Here is a 15,164-nt window from a genome sequence, read left to right on the forward strand (position 1 = left end):
TTAAAAGCTAATCCAGTAAAATAGCCAATTGGCTAGAAATGAAGCTGCCCACTCTTCATGATCAGAGAATGTTAAAAATTCCTTTAAATTACTTCAAATCCTTCTGTGACTAAAATATATGTAAGTTAATCAGCTAATTGTCACAGGTAGATAAGATCATAAAAATAAACTTTTGGCACATTGGCCTTCATAAATCATTGCACTGAATACATGAGTGGGATGATATGTTGAAATTGTATAATTGTATAATACTTGGAGTACTGTGTGCAGTTTGGTCAACTACCTAACGGAAAGATGTAGATAAAGTGGACAGTGAAAATTTACAAGGACGTTGCCAGGACTTGAGGGCCTGAGTTATAGGGAAAAGTTGAATAATTAGCACTTTATTCCCTGGAACATAAAAGATTGAGGGGAGATTTGACAGAGGCATACAAAATTATGCAGAGTATGGATAGGTAAATGCAAGCAGGCTTTTTCAACTGAGGCTGGGTAAGACCTCAACTGGAGGTCATGGGTTAAGGATGAAAGGTGAAATGTTTAAGGGGAACATGACAGGTAAGTGCTTCACTCAGAAAATTGTGGGAGTGTGGAATGAGCTGCCAGCACAAGTGGTAGATGTGGGGTCGATTTCAAAATTTAAGATAAATTTGGCTAGGTACATGGATGAGAAGGGTACGGAGGGCTGCAGATGGATGGGACTGGACAGATTAATGGTTCATCGCATGCTAAATGGGCAGAAGGCCCTGTTTCTGTGCTGTGGCATTCTGTGACTCTAATGACATATAATGTACAAATGAAATCTAGTTATATGTTAACCAAAGTATACAAAAGCAAAAATTTTACTCTAAATCTCCTTTTATCTCTATTGACTTGTAGAAATCTGCTCAATATCAGACACCTCTTCAAAAGATGATGCCTAAAAAAGCAGCAGTCTTCATTAAGAACCCCCACCAACCAGGAGATGTCCTCTTCTCATCACTACGATTAGAGATGAGGTGCAGGAGGCTGAAGACACACGATCAACATTTTAGGAGGTTTATTTCTTCCCCTCTGCCGTTAATGTTTCTGAATAGGCAATGACCCCATGAACGTGACCTCACTATTTCTGCACTACTTATTTAATCTTTAAAATATTTTATGAATTGCACTGTATTGCTGCCGCAAAACATCAGATTTCATGACCTGTCAGTGATAATAAAACTTCTGATTCTGATTCAGAGGAAGCTTGCCATCTCCTTTTCTTATCACAGAAACAACTTTATCTGACAGCAGAGTCAAGGAACTGAAGGAGCAAACTATTTGGCTCAAGTTTAACTATGTGGAAGTTCTTTTTTTTAAAAAAATTAGTTCTGTTTTTGCACTATTTTTAATTTAGCTACTTAAATTTTTTTCTATATTATCATGTAATGCATTTATTGCTGCCACTAAGTTAATAAATTTCACGAGATATGCCGGTGATATTAAACCTGATTCTGAAATATAACCCGGGACTTACAATCATTAATGCCTATTTTTGTCTGTAAGAAGCTTGCTTCGGTTTTTCTGTAATCATGCTCTCGCTAATAAGATATGGATTTTGTTTTTTCTTATCAAATTTTCATCCTTCAGGAGATTTACTGATTAGGAAAGCCAGGCTGGTTGCTGTGTAAACATCATGTAGGCTTATTGGGTAAAAGGTTTATAAACTAAATTGGAGCACAATATATTTCCCATTTACAGTATTTCAGTAGAAATGCTCCTTTGCTACATCGTGAAACACTATCCAACAATGCTCTGTGTAGAGATGTTGCTCAGCTGCACTGTCAGGCCTCAAGAGGAGTGTGTAATACTGCGCTACCTGATGTGACCGTTACAGGTAACTGCGCTAACAAAGTCTTGAGGTTCTGGGCATTATATTCAGATATAAAAATCAGGGCATCAGCCTCCTGCTGAATGCACCTTGGAGAAGCAGCTTATATCTAGAATTGAGGGACTGAGTTACAGGGAAAGGCAAGACAGACTGGGCCTTTACTCCTTGGAGTGTGGGATTCTGAGGGGTGATCTCACAGGAGGGATATAAAAGCATGAGAGACACTAATACGATGAGGAGTCGATTTTCCAGGATTGGGAATTGAAGGGACTTAAAGGGATAATTTTTATTTCTTTTGCACAATGGGTGGTAGATATGGAAACAGCTGCCAGGGGAAGTAGTTGAGACAAGTACTAAATACATTGATGATGGTAGAGCAGTAGGTGTAGTGTAAATGAATTTCAGCAAGGCATTTGACAATGTTCCCCATGCAAGACTTATTGAGAAAGTAAAGAGGCATGGGATTGTTTTGTGGATCCAGAACCAGCGTGCCCACAGAAGGTAAAGAGTGGTTGCAGACGGGTCATATTCTGCATGGAGGTCAGTCACCAGTGGTGTGCCTCAGGGATCTGTTCTGAGGCCCCTACTCTTGGTGATTTTTATAAATGACCTGGATGAGGAAGTGGAGGGATGGGTTAGTAAGTTTGCTGATGACACAAAGGTTGGTGGTGCTGTGGGTAGTGCGGAGTGTCAGAGGTTACAGTGGGACATTGATAAGGTGCAAAACTAGGCAGATGGAATTCAACCCAGATATGCATGAGGTGGTTCATTTTAGTAGGTCAAATATGATGACAGAATATAGTATTAATGGTAAGACTCTTGGCAGGGTGGAGGATCAGAGGGATCTTGGGGTCCGAGTCAATAGGATGCTCAAAGCTGCTGCGCAGGTTGACTCTGTGGTTAAGGTGTACGGTTGCCTTCATCAATCATGGAATTGAATTTAGGAGCCGAGAGGTAATGTTGCAGCTATATAGGACCCTGGTCAGACCCCACTTGGAGTACTGTGCTCAGTTCTGGTCACCTCATTACAGGCAGGATGTAGAAACCATAGAAAGGGTGCAGAGGAGATCTACAAGGATGTTGCCTGGATTGAGGAGCATGCTTTATGAGAATAGGTCGAGTGAAATCGGCCTTTTCACCTCGGAGCGACGGAGGATGAGAGGTGACCTGAGAGAGGTGTTTAAGATGATGAGAGGCATTGATCTTGTGGATAGTCAGAGGCTTTTTCCCAGGGCTGAAATGGCTAGCACAAGAGGGCACAGTTTTAAGGTGCTTGGAAGTAGGTACAGAGGAGATATCAGGAGTAAGTTTTTTTACGCAGAGAGTGGTGAGTGTGTGGAATGGGCTGCCAACGACGGTGATGGAGGCGGATACAATAGGGTCTTTTAAGAGACTCCTGGACAGGTATATGGAACTCAGAAAAATAGAGGGCTATGGGTAAGCCTAGGTAATTTCTACGGTAAGGACATGTTTGGCACAGCTTTGTGGGCTGAAGGGCCTGTATTGTGCTGTAGGTTTTCTGTGTTTCTAGGTACACTAGCTAGATACATATAGTATGTGAACAGGTGTGTGGGTGACAAAAGGATATTGGTCAAGGGCTGGGAAATGAATTGTTTCCACCTTGTCCAGCATGGAAACCGATGGACTGAAGGGCCTTTTTCCAGAATGGGAGGAGTCTGTGGTGAACATGTGCTGGGCTAACTTTAGATATCACTGATGGTGCACTACTTTAGAGCAACTATTCATAATTAGTAATGGATTAGAAGACGTATGTTAAAAAAAGTAAATGCCCTCATCAATCGGGACACTGAGAATGGGTATTGGGACGTGAGGTTGCAATTGTGCAACTGAATAATGAGGCTGCTCTGGAGTGCTGTGTATAGGTTTCATCACCGTGTTACAGGCAACAGTGTAAAAGATTTACAAGGATGCTGCTGGGGCAAGAGAACCTGGATTATAGGGAGGAGTTGCGCAGGCAAGGTCTTTATTCCTTGGAACACAGGAACCTTAATGATATTTTTAATTGTACGAGAGGCATAAATAAGTTGGGCAGGAACTGTCTTTCCCCAGGGTATGAGAATCCAAAAGTAGATTCAGGCCAAGAGCAGCAAGATTTAAAGGAAACTGAGGGGCAACTTTTTCACTGAGAGTGTGGTATGTCCATGGAGTGAGCTGCCAGAGGAAGTTGTTGAGACTGGCACAATAGTATCATTTAAGAAGCACTTGGATAGGTACAGAGAGGGAAGGAGCTTAGCGGGATTGGGGCCAAACACAGAAAATTATGACTAGCTAGATGAATAATGTGGCTGAAGGGCTGAAGAGTGTGATTCGATGCTATACTGGTCTGTGACCCCATGGTCTATCAGGCAGCAGGACCCTATAAATGAGGATGCAGCCATTAAGCATCTGGGGTGTTGAGACAGTATTAATGTTTCCAGTAAGAGACCACGTGAATTTGGGCCATTGCGCAATCTGTAGCATTTCAAGTTTCATGCAGGTAGTCATCTTAGTTTGCCTGAGGGAACGCTTCCAAATGAACTGCTCATTTGGCTCTGCAAAAGCAAAAAGACTGACATTCAAAAAGAAAAAAAAATCTGCAGATGCTTCAAGTACAAAATCAAAACAGAAAATATTGGGAACACTCACAGTAGGTCAGGTAGCACCTATGGAGTCAATGTTTCAATGACCCTGCATCAGAATAGGTAAAGTGAAAAGTGACAGAGAGGGTGGAGGTAGGGTGTATAACTCCAATTCAAGAAATCTGTCAGATAGGGCGTGGCCAGAATTATTAAGGTGATTGGATGTTTATAGAACCATCTTATTGACAGATTAATGAGAGGAATTAAAGAATAAAAAAGAGATGTGAAATACAGGTGGCAGCTATTACTGCACATGAAATAAATTGCACATCAGAATGTATCTGTGGATAAATATATAAAACCAAATGTTATTTGGAAGATACAAACTGATCTGGCATACAAAGTAATTTGCTAAAATAGTAGCAACTAGAATATAGGACAAATTGTCCATTTAAATATATATATTCTTTTTGGGGGGAATGAAAAATTTTTCTCCCCACAAAATAAAATTGCTTTATTGAAACCGTAAGACTATTAATCTTTCACTATGTGTAAAGCACTTACTGAAAGCCCATGGCAATCTGTTGATCTGAGTTTCAATACACCTCATGGAACATTCAAACTTATGCACTGATGCATTGCCCAGAGTTACAATAGAAATTGATGCCCCAAAGGAATGTTCACCCAAAAGGGAAAATCTGAACATAGCATTGACCTTCATTCAGACATTGGTTCCAAATCTTCCATTCTGTCATTATCCACCTTCACTTTCTCTGCTTCTTCCTGAGATTGGTCTTGAGATTTACAACTTTCCATCTCCTTTTCTGAGCCTTGAACAGAATGTTGCCCACAAGTCAAGAGGTAGTCAACTGGGATGAGAAAGCAACTTGCAATCAACATCCCTCCTCCAGCAAGCAAGAACGCAGTGCTGTAATCTTTAGTCCAGTCCACCACTAACCCTGCAACAGAAGAGTAACAGCAGTCAAAAATAAGCTAGTTTTGTGCTTTGTCTAGATACGAGGAAATTAATAGTCATCAATTCTGTTAAATACCTTGTGGCAGTAAATCTGTTAAATCCCTTTTTTCTCTTCAAATTCTCATTCTAACAGCTTTCATTTATGACATCACTGCAACATTTTAAAGCAGTAATAGTGGCCTTAACAAATGAAAACCTCCCAAGGTGACCGTCAAGTGAAACGTCAGAAAATATTTGTCTCTCGTAGTGAGATATCATACAGATGATGGAAAGCATTCTCAAACAGGCAGGTTCTAAATATGGATCTTAAAAAGTAGAGGTCAGAATGAGATCTATTATCATCGGCATATGTTGTGAAATCTGTTTTAACTTCGTGGCTGCAGTACAATGCAATACATAACAATAGAGGGAAAAAACTGAATTACAGTAAGGAGGGCATGTTCTGGGTGGTGGGGGTCCTTAATAATGGACACTGCCTTTCTGAGGCACCGCTCCTTGAAGATGTCTTGGATACTACAGAGGCTAGTGCTCAGGATGGAGCTGCCTAATTTTACAACTCTCCGCAACTTACTTCGATCCTGTGCAGTAGCCCCATCCCCAAGCCAGACAGTGATCCGGCCAATTAGAATGCTCTCCATGTACATCTGTAGAAATTTGCGAGTTTTAGGTGAAATACCAAATCTCCTCAAATGAAATAAAGCCACTACCTTGCCTTCTTTATAGCTGCATCGAAATGCTGAGGTGGAATAGAAGTTCTAGAGCAGGAATGCTCTAACTTTTTTATGCCATGGACCATTACCATTAAGCAAGGTAGGGAACTGCTGTTCTGCTGTTCTGAACTTTGTGCTGACTAAATTTTTGTGCATGGTATCTATCCAGAAATTTCACTTCAGAACTAGGCATGGAAAAAACGGACGAAGGGTCTCGGCCCGAAATGTTGACAGCGCTTCTTCCTATAGATGCTGCCTGGCCTGCTGTGTTCCACCAGCATTTTGTGTGTGTTGTTGTTTTATGGAAAAAACGGAATTTGCTTTGGCTCTTATGTCATGGGATTTGTGATAAAATGCTGAAGGGATTTCGTGCCCACTGTCCATTATAGGAGAGAGAAGTCTATAATGAGTTGCTCTTCTGATAAGTATACAAAAACACTGGAAATGCTCAGCAGGTCAGACAAAATAGATCTGTGGTGGTGTCAGTACAGATTTACTCCCAAGTCCAATTCTAGATTTTTATTTCATGTATGCGAGGATCCAGGTTAAGTGGCTTTTGGCAACAGTACCTGTGATGTGCGATGTACAGACTGAAATCCAGGTAACTGAATGGGGCAAAATATTCTGTAAAGGTCTTCTATCCCACAAAAGCCAGCCACCTTTTGATATATCAACTGCTCTAACGCCAATCTTAGATCTTGTATACAATGTCCACAGCAACCGTTTCGTGGAATAATGAGCAGCTGTACTAAAACTCTTCGTCTACAGAACACTGATAAGTCCAGAAATTCCCCATTCAGACAGAGTTTCTGTCTGACAGCTGATCTTCCACGGCTCTGAAAGGAAGGTTGGTGGTTGGAACAGAGGACAACTTTTGGCAAATGTGCCTCATTAAAAGAAGATAACCAGATTTAACAGTTGATATGGACTGTTGTGTTGCATGCATGATGGTTCTATTCCATAAACAGTTTATTCCAGAATGCACAAAAACCTCAAACTGTGTTAATGCTACTTCATATTTCAATAATGTGTTTATATATCACTTTCCTTCAAGTAAAGCATCTGTAAAATTCCTTTTCTAGAATTCAATTCAGATAAATAAGATGTTGATAATTGTGTTCAGAAAGTTTAACACCCTGACTAGCCCTGGGGAAGTTAGAATTTTATCCCGTCAGGTTCGGGTTTTATTTTCTATGCATTTTTGGACTGCCTAATCAGTATCTGATACAGGTTAAAACATCTCAAATATAGCACATCATCTTCAATATTATATATAAAAATATAAACAGCTGTTGATATTACACTCAATTCCCAATGCATGCTCACTAGATATTGAAACTTAACAGCTTTTGTTAATAAGGGTAAACAGAATGGCAATTTCAACTGAAAAATGAATTTTGACAATCTGATAATTCTGAAGTGTTCATTCTGTTAAACCTACAAGAATTTTGTGCAGCATCTGGGAATGAAAAATGTTTGGGGAAATCCCCTTATTGATAAATTTTCAATTAAGTTCAGGAGGGTGAGTAACAAAATGTTCTGTACCTGTGAAGGAGTAGTTTTCCAACTAGAATATGATAATATTAGTTTTTAACATTCATTCTGGCTACATTGGTGACGACTTACTATTGAATCATGAGCATGCTGTCAAAAGCAATTCTTTTTGAAAAGTGGAAATATTTTACAAAGCATCTCATCTTTTTCATCAATGCTTCCAATTTGCAAATGCAAAACAATTCACCAAGTTCATAATTCAAAAAGGATCTTAGAAATGCCAAATATAGTTCTAGTTGTTTCTCTTTTTTTATTTTTACACACACGCTAACTGGAAATCGGATATATTAAACTATAGTTTTGGGTTAAGCATGTGAGACTTTGACAAACAGGCCACATCAGTCAGTTTTGGGCCACCCACGTCTTACCATGTTCCGATCCAATCTAATCCGAAGATTTTCTTAAAAATTCTCTTTTTGTCAATTAAGACAACAAACATTTTCCCCCAGCAATCAAAAGCCAATCACATATGGTGTAATACATATCAATGAGTAACATTGACAATTAAATTAAATGGATGGCAACAGTGTTCACCAATCAAGCATTGTCTGAACTAATTCCTCAAAATGAGGGGAGATTTGAGAGTATACAAAATTATGAGTATAGATAGGATAAATACAAGCAAGTTTTTCCACTGAGGCTGGGTGAGACTAGAACCAGAGGTCATGGGTTAAGAGTAAAAGGTGAACTACTTAAGGGGAAACTGAAGGGGGAAATCTTCACCAAAAGAGTGGAAAGAGAGTAAAACAAGCTGCCAGCAGAAGTGGTAGATGTGGGTTTGATTGCAAAGTTTAAGATAATTTTGCTTAAGTCTATGGACGGGGGGGGGGGGGGTATGGAGGGCTGTGGTCCAGGAGCAGGTCAATGGAACTAGGCAGAATAACAGGTCGGCATGGACTAGATGGGCCGACAGGCCTGTTTCTGTTGTAGTGTATGATGATTCTATATGGTCAGGTGATAACTCGCTTCTATGGAAGACAGGATACCTGCATACAAAGCAACTGTACAATTTCAATCATCAATGCATCTGGAGCAGCAACATTATCAATAGCAAAAGAAGATAACGAAACAGTGTTGATGAGCAAGGCAAGACAATAAAAAGACTTCTTAAAACAATAAACCCCCCCCCCCCCCCCAATTGTTTAGCACCTATCACAGCAGAGAAAGAACTGATGGAAACTAAAAGCCGATATTAAAGAACACTACCTGCCAGGGGTGGTCCTGCAAGGCATCCAATACTCCGGAAGAACATAAGTATTCCTAATGCATTGCTCAGATTCTTCGCTCCCACCACATCAGTCACTAGTGTGATGAGAAGAGCCATCGTAGTCCCAACGAAGAATCCACATCCGCAGCTGAAGACAATGAGCGAGGCATAATTCTTAGCTAATGGGAAAAGCAATGTAAGTACACTTAAAATAGTAGTCACTATTATTGTAAGGCGGACTGACGTCAAGAGTCGCATATTGGCAAACCAACCGCACCCAACTCTTCCAATGAGGTCAGAAGCTGACCAGTAAGACATCAAAAAAGCTGCTTTAAAATCCTCAATCCCAATACTTTGGGCATGAGGAACTAAATAGATCATGGGAATAAATAGGCCCATCACAGAGAAAAGCCCAAATAGGATCAAATAAATTAACTTTGGCTCCTTCAGACGAGTCAGGTCTTTAAAATAAGCAGACGAGCAACGTGAATCATTTCTGAGATTAGTGGCAAATGATGGAGCAGATTTCTGACATCGCTTCTGTATGGGCCTCAATAGAGCTCCGCAGACACAGATGTTCAGGTGGATTCCCGCAATGATCATCATTGCTTGCTGCCAGGACATGGTGTTGATAAGCCACTGGTAGAACGGTGTGAAGATGAAGACGAAGACGCTATCTCCAGCACTGGACAGGGCATTTGCTAACGGCCTCCGGTCTGTGAAGTACTGATTGACCATACTTACAGAGGATATCCAAGCAAGCCCATTCCCCAACCCTAAAGGAAATTTAAAAAAAAATACAATTGACAAGTCAAGAAATTCCCAGTAACCAAAACATAAAACATTAAGCTCAGAAACCCTGAAAGATCCTACAGCATCAGTTTCCACAATTTTGCCTCAGTCTATACATGGGCTGGTCAGGTTTCTGACAGACCTACACAAGGTCACCTCTAGTTTGGCCCCATATCCCAAAATTAGTTTTATTTAGAGATATAATATGGTAACAGACCCTTCAAGCCCAACAAGCCCATGCTGCCCAATTGCACCCAGGTAACCAATTAACCTACTAACCACAACACACACAAAATGCTGGTGGAACACAGCAGGCCAGGCAGCATCTATAGGGAGAAGCGCTGTCAACGTTTTGGGCCGAGACCCTTCGTCAGGGCTGACCGAAAGGAAAGATAGTAAGAGATTTGAAAGTAGTGGGGGGAGGGGGAAATGCGAAATGATAGGAGAAGACCGGAGGGGGTGGGATGAAGCTAAGAGCTGGAAAGGTGATTGGTGAAAGTGATACAGATCTGGAGAAGGGAAAGGATCATGGGACGGGAGGCCTCAGGAGAAAGAAAGGGAGGGAGGAAGCACCAGAGGGAGATGGAGAACAGGCAAACAACTAAATATGTCAGGGATGGGGTAAGAAGGGGAGGAGGGGCATTAATGGAAGTTAGAGAAGTCAATGTTCATGCCATCAGGTTGGAGGCTACCCAGCCAGTATATAAGGTGTTGTTTCTGAACCTACTAATCACACTTCTTTGGAACATTGGAAGAAGCTGGAGCACCTGGAGGAAACCAGCACATTCATGGGGAGAACGTACACACTCCTTACAGCCAGTGGTGGAATTGAACCCAGGTCATTGGCTGCAATCACATTAAGCTAACTGTTATGCTATTGTGTCACCCCAACATAGTGAGGTCCCACCAAGATATAGAGTTGGATCACTGGATTCAAAGTCCAGACTGTAATGTAAAGGAATGTTGCAGATTTAACATGCCCATACAATTTATTGTTTTAATACATCTCCTGTAAAGTCATCTATTAATGACAACCTCACAAGGCCAAGAAGCCTCAACTCCCCCCCAAAGTAGATTTACATCTCAATATCAGATTTACAACTACTCTATGAACTATATCATAGAGTTGTACAACACAGAACTGATCCGACACCCCATTACATCCACAGCTACCTGTCTGTCTATCTACACTAACTCTATTGCCTAGACTAGTTCCATATCCTTCAATGCCTTGTTTATTTAAGTGTCTGTTTAGATGTCTCTAAAATGTAGTGACATTTAGTAGTAGGATTAAATGTCACTGTGTGTCAATAACCATTACTTTGCAAAGTATTTCCTGCTTAATTAGGATCTGATGAGCCCATAGCTACCAGACTGGGTGTGCAGAGAAGGGGCCAATTTGAGGCAAAAACCTCAGTAATCTACGTGCCCCAAGTGTATCTGCCCATGACAGTGCTGATGGCGAAGATCACTGCATGATCCCATGGGAATAAAATTCTATCTTCACTCTACCTGGCATTATTGCCATTCTAGGACAAATCAAACTTAGCATCCATGAGGCACTGTGAACCATCAACAGCAGAACTGTGTTCCAGCACAAGCTGTAAAAACAAGGCTCAATATGTACTTTACGTCACTGTAATGATCAAACCAGACTACTCTTGGTTTAATGAACAGCAAGAGTACCCAACATAATAGTCCACTCTCTTGCCCCTATAACACAAGATTATAAATTTCTGCTAAACTGTTAAAGCAGAATTTTATAAAGAGCCAAGTAATTTCTCCAAATAAAGTCCAAGAACTGCAATCCGGTCACACCCAGTTATAAATGTGGAGGTGGGGAGGTGGCAGGGGCTCCTTGCCCGAGTCTGCTTCTGTGTCTGATGGTCTTCTCGAGAAGGCAGGTGTATGGGGTTGAGTAGGAGTCGGGATCAGCCATAATGGAATGATGGAGAAGACTCGATGGGCTGAATGGCCTAATTCTGCTCCTATGTCTATGTCAGAATCAACTATTTCTCTCAGTCTTTGAGGTCCACACCATAAAAGTAACCTGATGCTAGTCTGATTCACTCCACTTGGCAATAAGAAATGGTAACCATAATAGATACAACACAGAGCACAGGCCCAGCCATTTGTGGTTCTGAAGACTTGTGCTTCAGGAATAAGACCATCACCAGCAAAAGTGTTCCTACAGAGATCTAACAATGGTATCTACTTGACAGTCGCACTCCCAAAAAGCAGAACGATCAAAACAATTAGTTAGTTTGCAATCATCAGCAAAATGAAAGTTAGTGTTAAGAGTGACATTAACATTGCTAATAAATAGCACACACTCATCAGTCACCTTGTCAAAGATACTTAGCTTGGAATCTATCAGAATCATTCAGCTGCCAATTTTATTACAACTTCAGTCCAAATACAGATAAAGAGCCAAACCCCAAGCATGCAATGAGAGTGATGTCAAAGCAACACTTGACTTGATGCAAGAGCCAGAACTCAGGAAAGGTGAGGGAATTTATTCCGGGGTGGGGGGTGGGTGGGAGGGGAATCTATCTATATCAAACTTGCAGAAGACAACATCTTAGCCCCAGAACTACGCTGTGGAGAACCTCAGGGAAGTGCCTTCGCCAATTACCTTCATCCAGTAAAAATTATGTTAACTGATGATCGATGACACCCAGGCAATTCCATTCACAACTCTCCAGAAAATTAAGTCATCCACATGACATACAACAATATCTGGATGACATTCAGATATGGGCTGGTGTGGCAAGCAGCTATCAACAACAGGTGCCAGTTAAAACCCACTTCCAACAAAGGGCAGTCCAAGCACATCAAATTCAATGGGAATACTGGCATATTATTCCCAGTTGGGCAGAAACATCTAGATCAATACTGCAGCTGCAGGAGGAACCGAGAGACTGAGCATTGCACAGCAGATGATCCGCCACCTTGTATCTCACAGCTTTTCCACCATCCACAAGCCCGTGATTTGCTGGTATGTTCTCCACTTGCCCGGGTGCATGCAGCAGTAACAGTGTTGAGTTCAGCACCATCCAGGACAAAGGCAAAAACAACCTATGTACTGCTGCCTCAACATTTCACTCCCTCCACCTCATCTGCCAGTGTCACCTCAGCAACCCGGCAAGGTCTCTTGCATCATCCTCTCTTGACAGTGCATCCAGATGTAATGCATGGGATTCCTTCATACCCCCTATGGGAGCACTTCCACAACATGGAAGGTGAGAGCTCACTAAGCCCTGCTCCGAGGCCATTTAGATAGGCAATAAATGTTGGCCAGATCAGTGACGCATGCATCCCACAAATTAAGATAAAAAGCAATGAAGATAAAATTCAACTACATCAACATAAAGAATCCTGCTAGAGTCATGCTTGTTATAAATCCAGAGTGCCAAAGAGTTCAAGTGACAGTGTTATCTGAACATCAGCTTCATGCATACAGCCACTAATGCAAGTTTAACTCATTCCATTACCTAGGAGGAAACCTACGGTGATATACATCCAGCTTAGACTGAAGGCAAACGATCCAAGAAAGAGCCCGAGCATGGAGAATATCCCACCAATCATAGCGATGACTCTGTGGGATAGCTTGAGATTGAGTATGCTGGCTAATGGAGCTGCAGGAACAACAAAAAAGTGGTTATGTAGCATTGCTTTCTACAAACTAACCGTGAGACAACTTTTAGTTTAAAATTAAGAACAAAGTTTAAGATTACTGATGATTAACTTAACTGAGTTAGTGACAATTAATCAGGAGTGCAAACATGAATTATTTCAGAAGAATACAGGCTGCTTTAATCATTGGGTTTCACCAATATACTTCTCAGCTTTGATTTCAGTATAATCTCATTCCTACTGTGAACATGTCTAAAATGTATTAAAAGAAATGTGTTAAAAAAGAACACTTAGTTGATTTGATTATTTATGCTGTGGAACGGCCCTTCTGGCCCACCAAGCCAAGCCACCCAGCAACACACCCATTTAACCCTAATCACAGGACAACTTACAATGACCAATTAATCTGCCAAGCTGTACACCTTTGAATTGTGGGAACAAACCGGAGCACCAGGAGGAAATGTTCCTGCTCACAGGAAGGGCATACGAACTTCTTACAGATGGTATCAGAACTGAACTCCCAGCTCCATCGCCCTGAGCAGTAATAGTGCCATGCTGCCTGCTGTGCTCCCCACCTCCAATCTTCTGTGTAAACAAGTACTGTTTTTGAACACTTCTTAGATAAAGGAATGCATCAACTTGAAGGCAAGGTTAGAAGTATGGCTCTATTCTATCAAAGTAGAATGTATACATTCTTGCGAGTGCACAAGTTTCTTCCCAAATCCTAATGATGAGTGATAGGTAAATTTGCTTACCCTACTGAGCCCTAACTCAATAGAGTATTGAAAACAAGTTGCAGAAGAAAATAAGTGGGGGGGGGGGGGGATAGGACTGAAGGAATGATTGCTCTGGGAGATGGCATAGACTTGATGAACTGAATGGCCTCCTCTCTTGTAAGAATATTTTTAAATGAAAAATATAATAAGAACCACTAAGCAGGATCATATTGGACTTGGCCTGTGGCCAGGACTCACTATCAGGTTAACTGCCTGCATACTCAGGATGTGGAGGGCTGAGGAAGCCGAGCCGAGTCCCCACATCTGTGAGGTGTTCCATGAGATGGGACAGGCTTCAGTTTGTGAAATCTGCCTCAGCTTACCAGCTCCGAGGGGCTTTGTAAACTGCATTTAAAACTACTTAGTAGCTGGATCGGTTGGAAACTCAAAAACTTCCTTGCAGTTAGAATTCATTTTGAAATGGTGGGAAAAATAACATCAACAATCTAATCTGACTCTCCCTAGGTAAAGACCAGAATGGGACAATAATCTAGTAGGGGTATCCAATTCTTCAACATCTGACTAGACCTTATAACACGTGAGTGTCTGACTGAGCTTGCAAAGAACTGAAACCCCCAGGAACTACCAAAACACAGCTGGCTCGTGAACCAGACAAACTATTCAAATGTCCTGAGATATGAATATTTATTCAAATGATATTAACCTGGAACTGTAATGCCCATGTTTTCCTCACTAAACATTTCAAAGTTGTTTTCACAGTAAGTCCATCTCAGAGGGAAGACAGCATTAAAACTGCAGAGGGTTATAGATTCAGCCAGGCCCATCGTGGGACACCTTCAAAAGGTTATGCTTCAGGAAGGCAGCATCCATCATTATGGACCTCAACTTGAAGCTCAACATTAAGCTTCAAGTTCCTGGGCATCAACATCATTGAGGGTCTATCCTAGGCCTAACACTTTGATGCAATCATGGAGAAGGCAGGCTGATGACTCTACTTCTTTAGGAGCTGGAGGAGATTTGGTAGGTCACCAAACTTGCGCAAATTTCTACAGATGTACGGTGGAGAGCATTCTGACAGGTTACATCACAGTCTGATGTGAACAGTATGTTAGGAGTCCTCAGAG

General features: G+C 41.4%; 1 protein-coding gene across 9 annotated transcripts in view; it reads right to left on the reverse strand.

Moving 5' to 3' along the window:
* Window positions 1-1,574: 1,574 nt before the first annotated feature.
* The window catches only part of LOC140736869 (monocarboxylate transporter 13-like), a 40,296-nt gene continuing 26,706 nt past the window's right edge, over window positions 1,575-15,164 (reverse strand). For all 9 annotated transcript variants that reach the window (XM_073062867.1, XM_073062868.1, XM_073062875.1 and 6 more), the window contains 3 exons: window positions 13,162-13,305; window positions 8,875-9,651; window positions 1,575-5,387 (listed from right to left, as the gene is read on the reverse strand). In XM_073062867.1, coding sequence (XP_072918968.1) covers window positions 5,146-5,387; window positions 8,875-9,651; window positions 13,162-13,305 — 1,163 coding nt within the window. In that variant the 3' untranslated portion in view covers window positions 1,575-5,145. The remainder of the gene's footprint in view (window positions 5,388-8,874; window positions 9,652-13,161; window positions 13,306-15,164) is intronic.

This window comes from Hemitrygon akajei, chromosome 12, assembly GCF_048418815.1.
Source record: "Hemitrygon akajei chromosome 12, sHemAka1.3, whole genome shotgun sequence".
NCBI classification, from domain to species: domain Eukaryota; kingdom Metazoa; phylum Chordata; class Chondrichthyes; order Myliobatiformes; family Dasyatidae; genus Hemitrygon; species Hemitrygon akajei.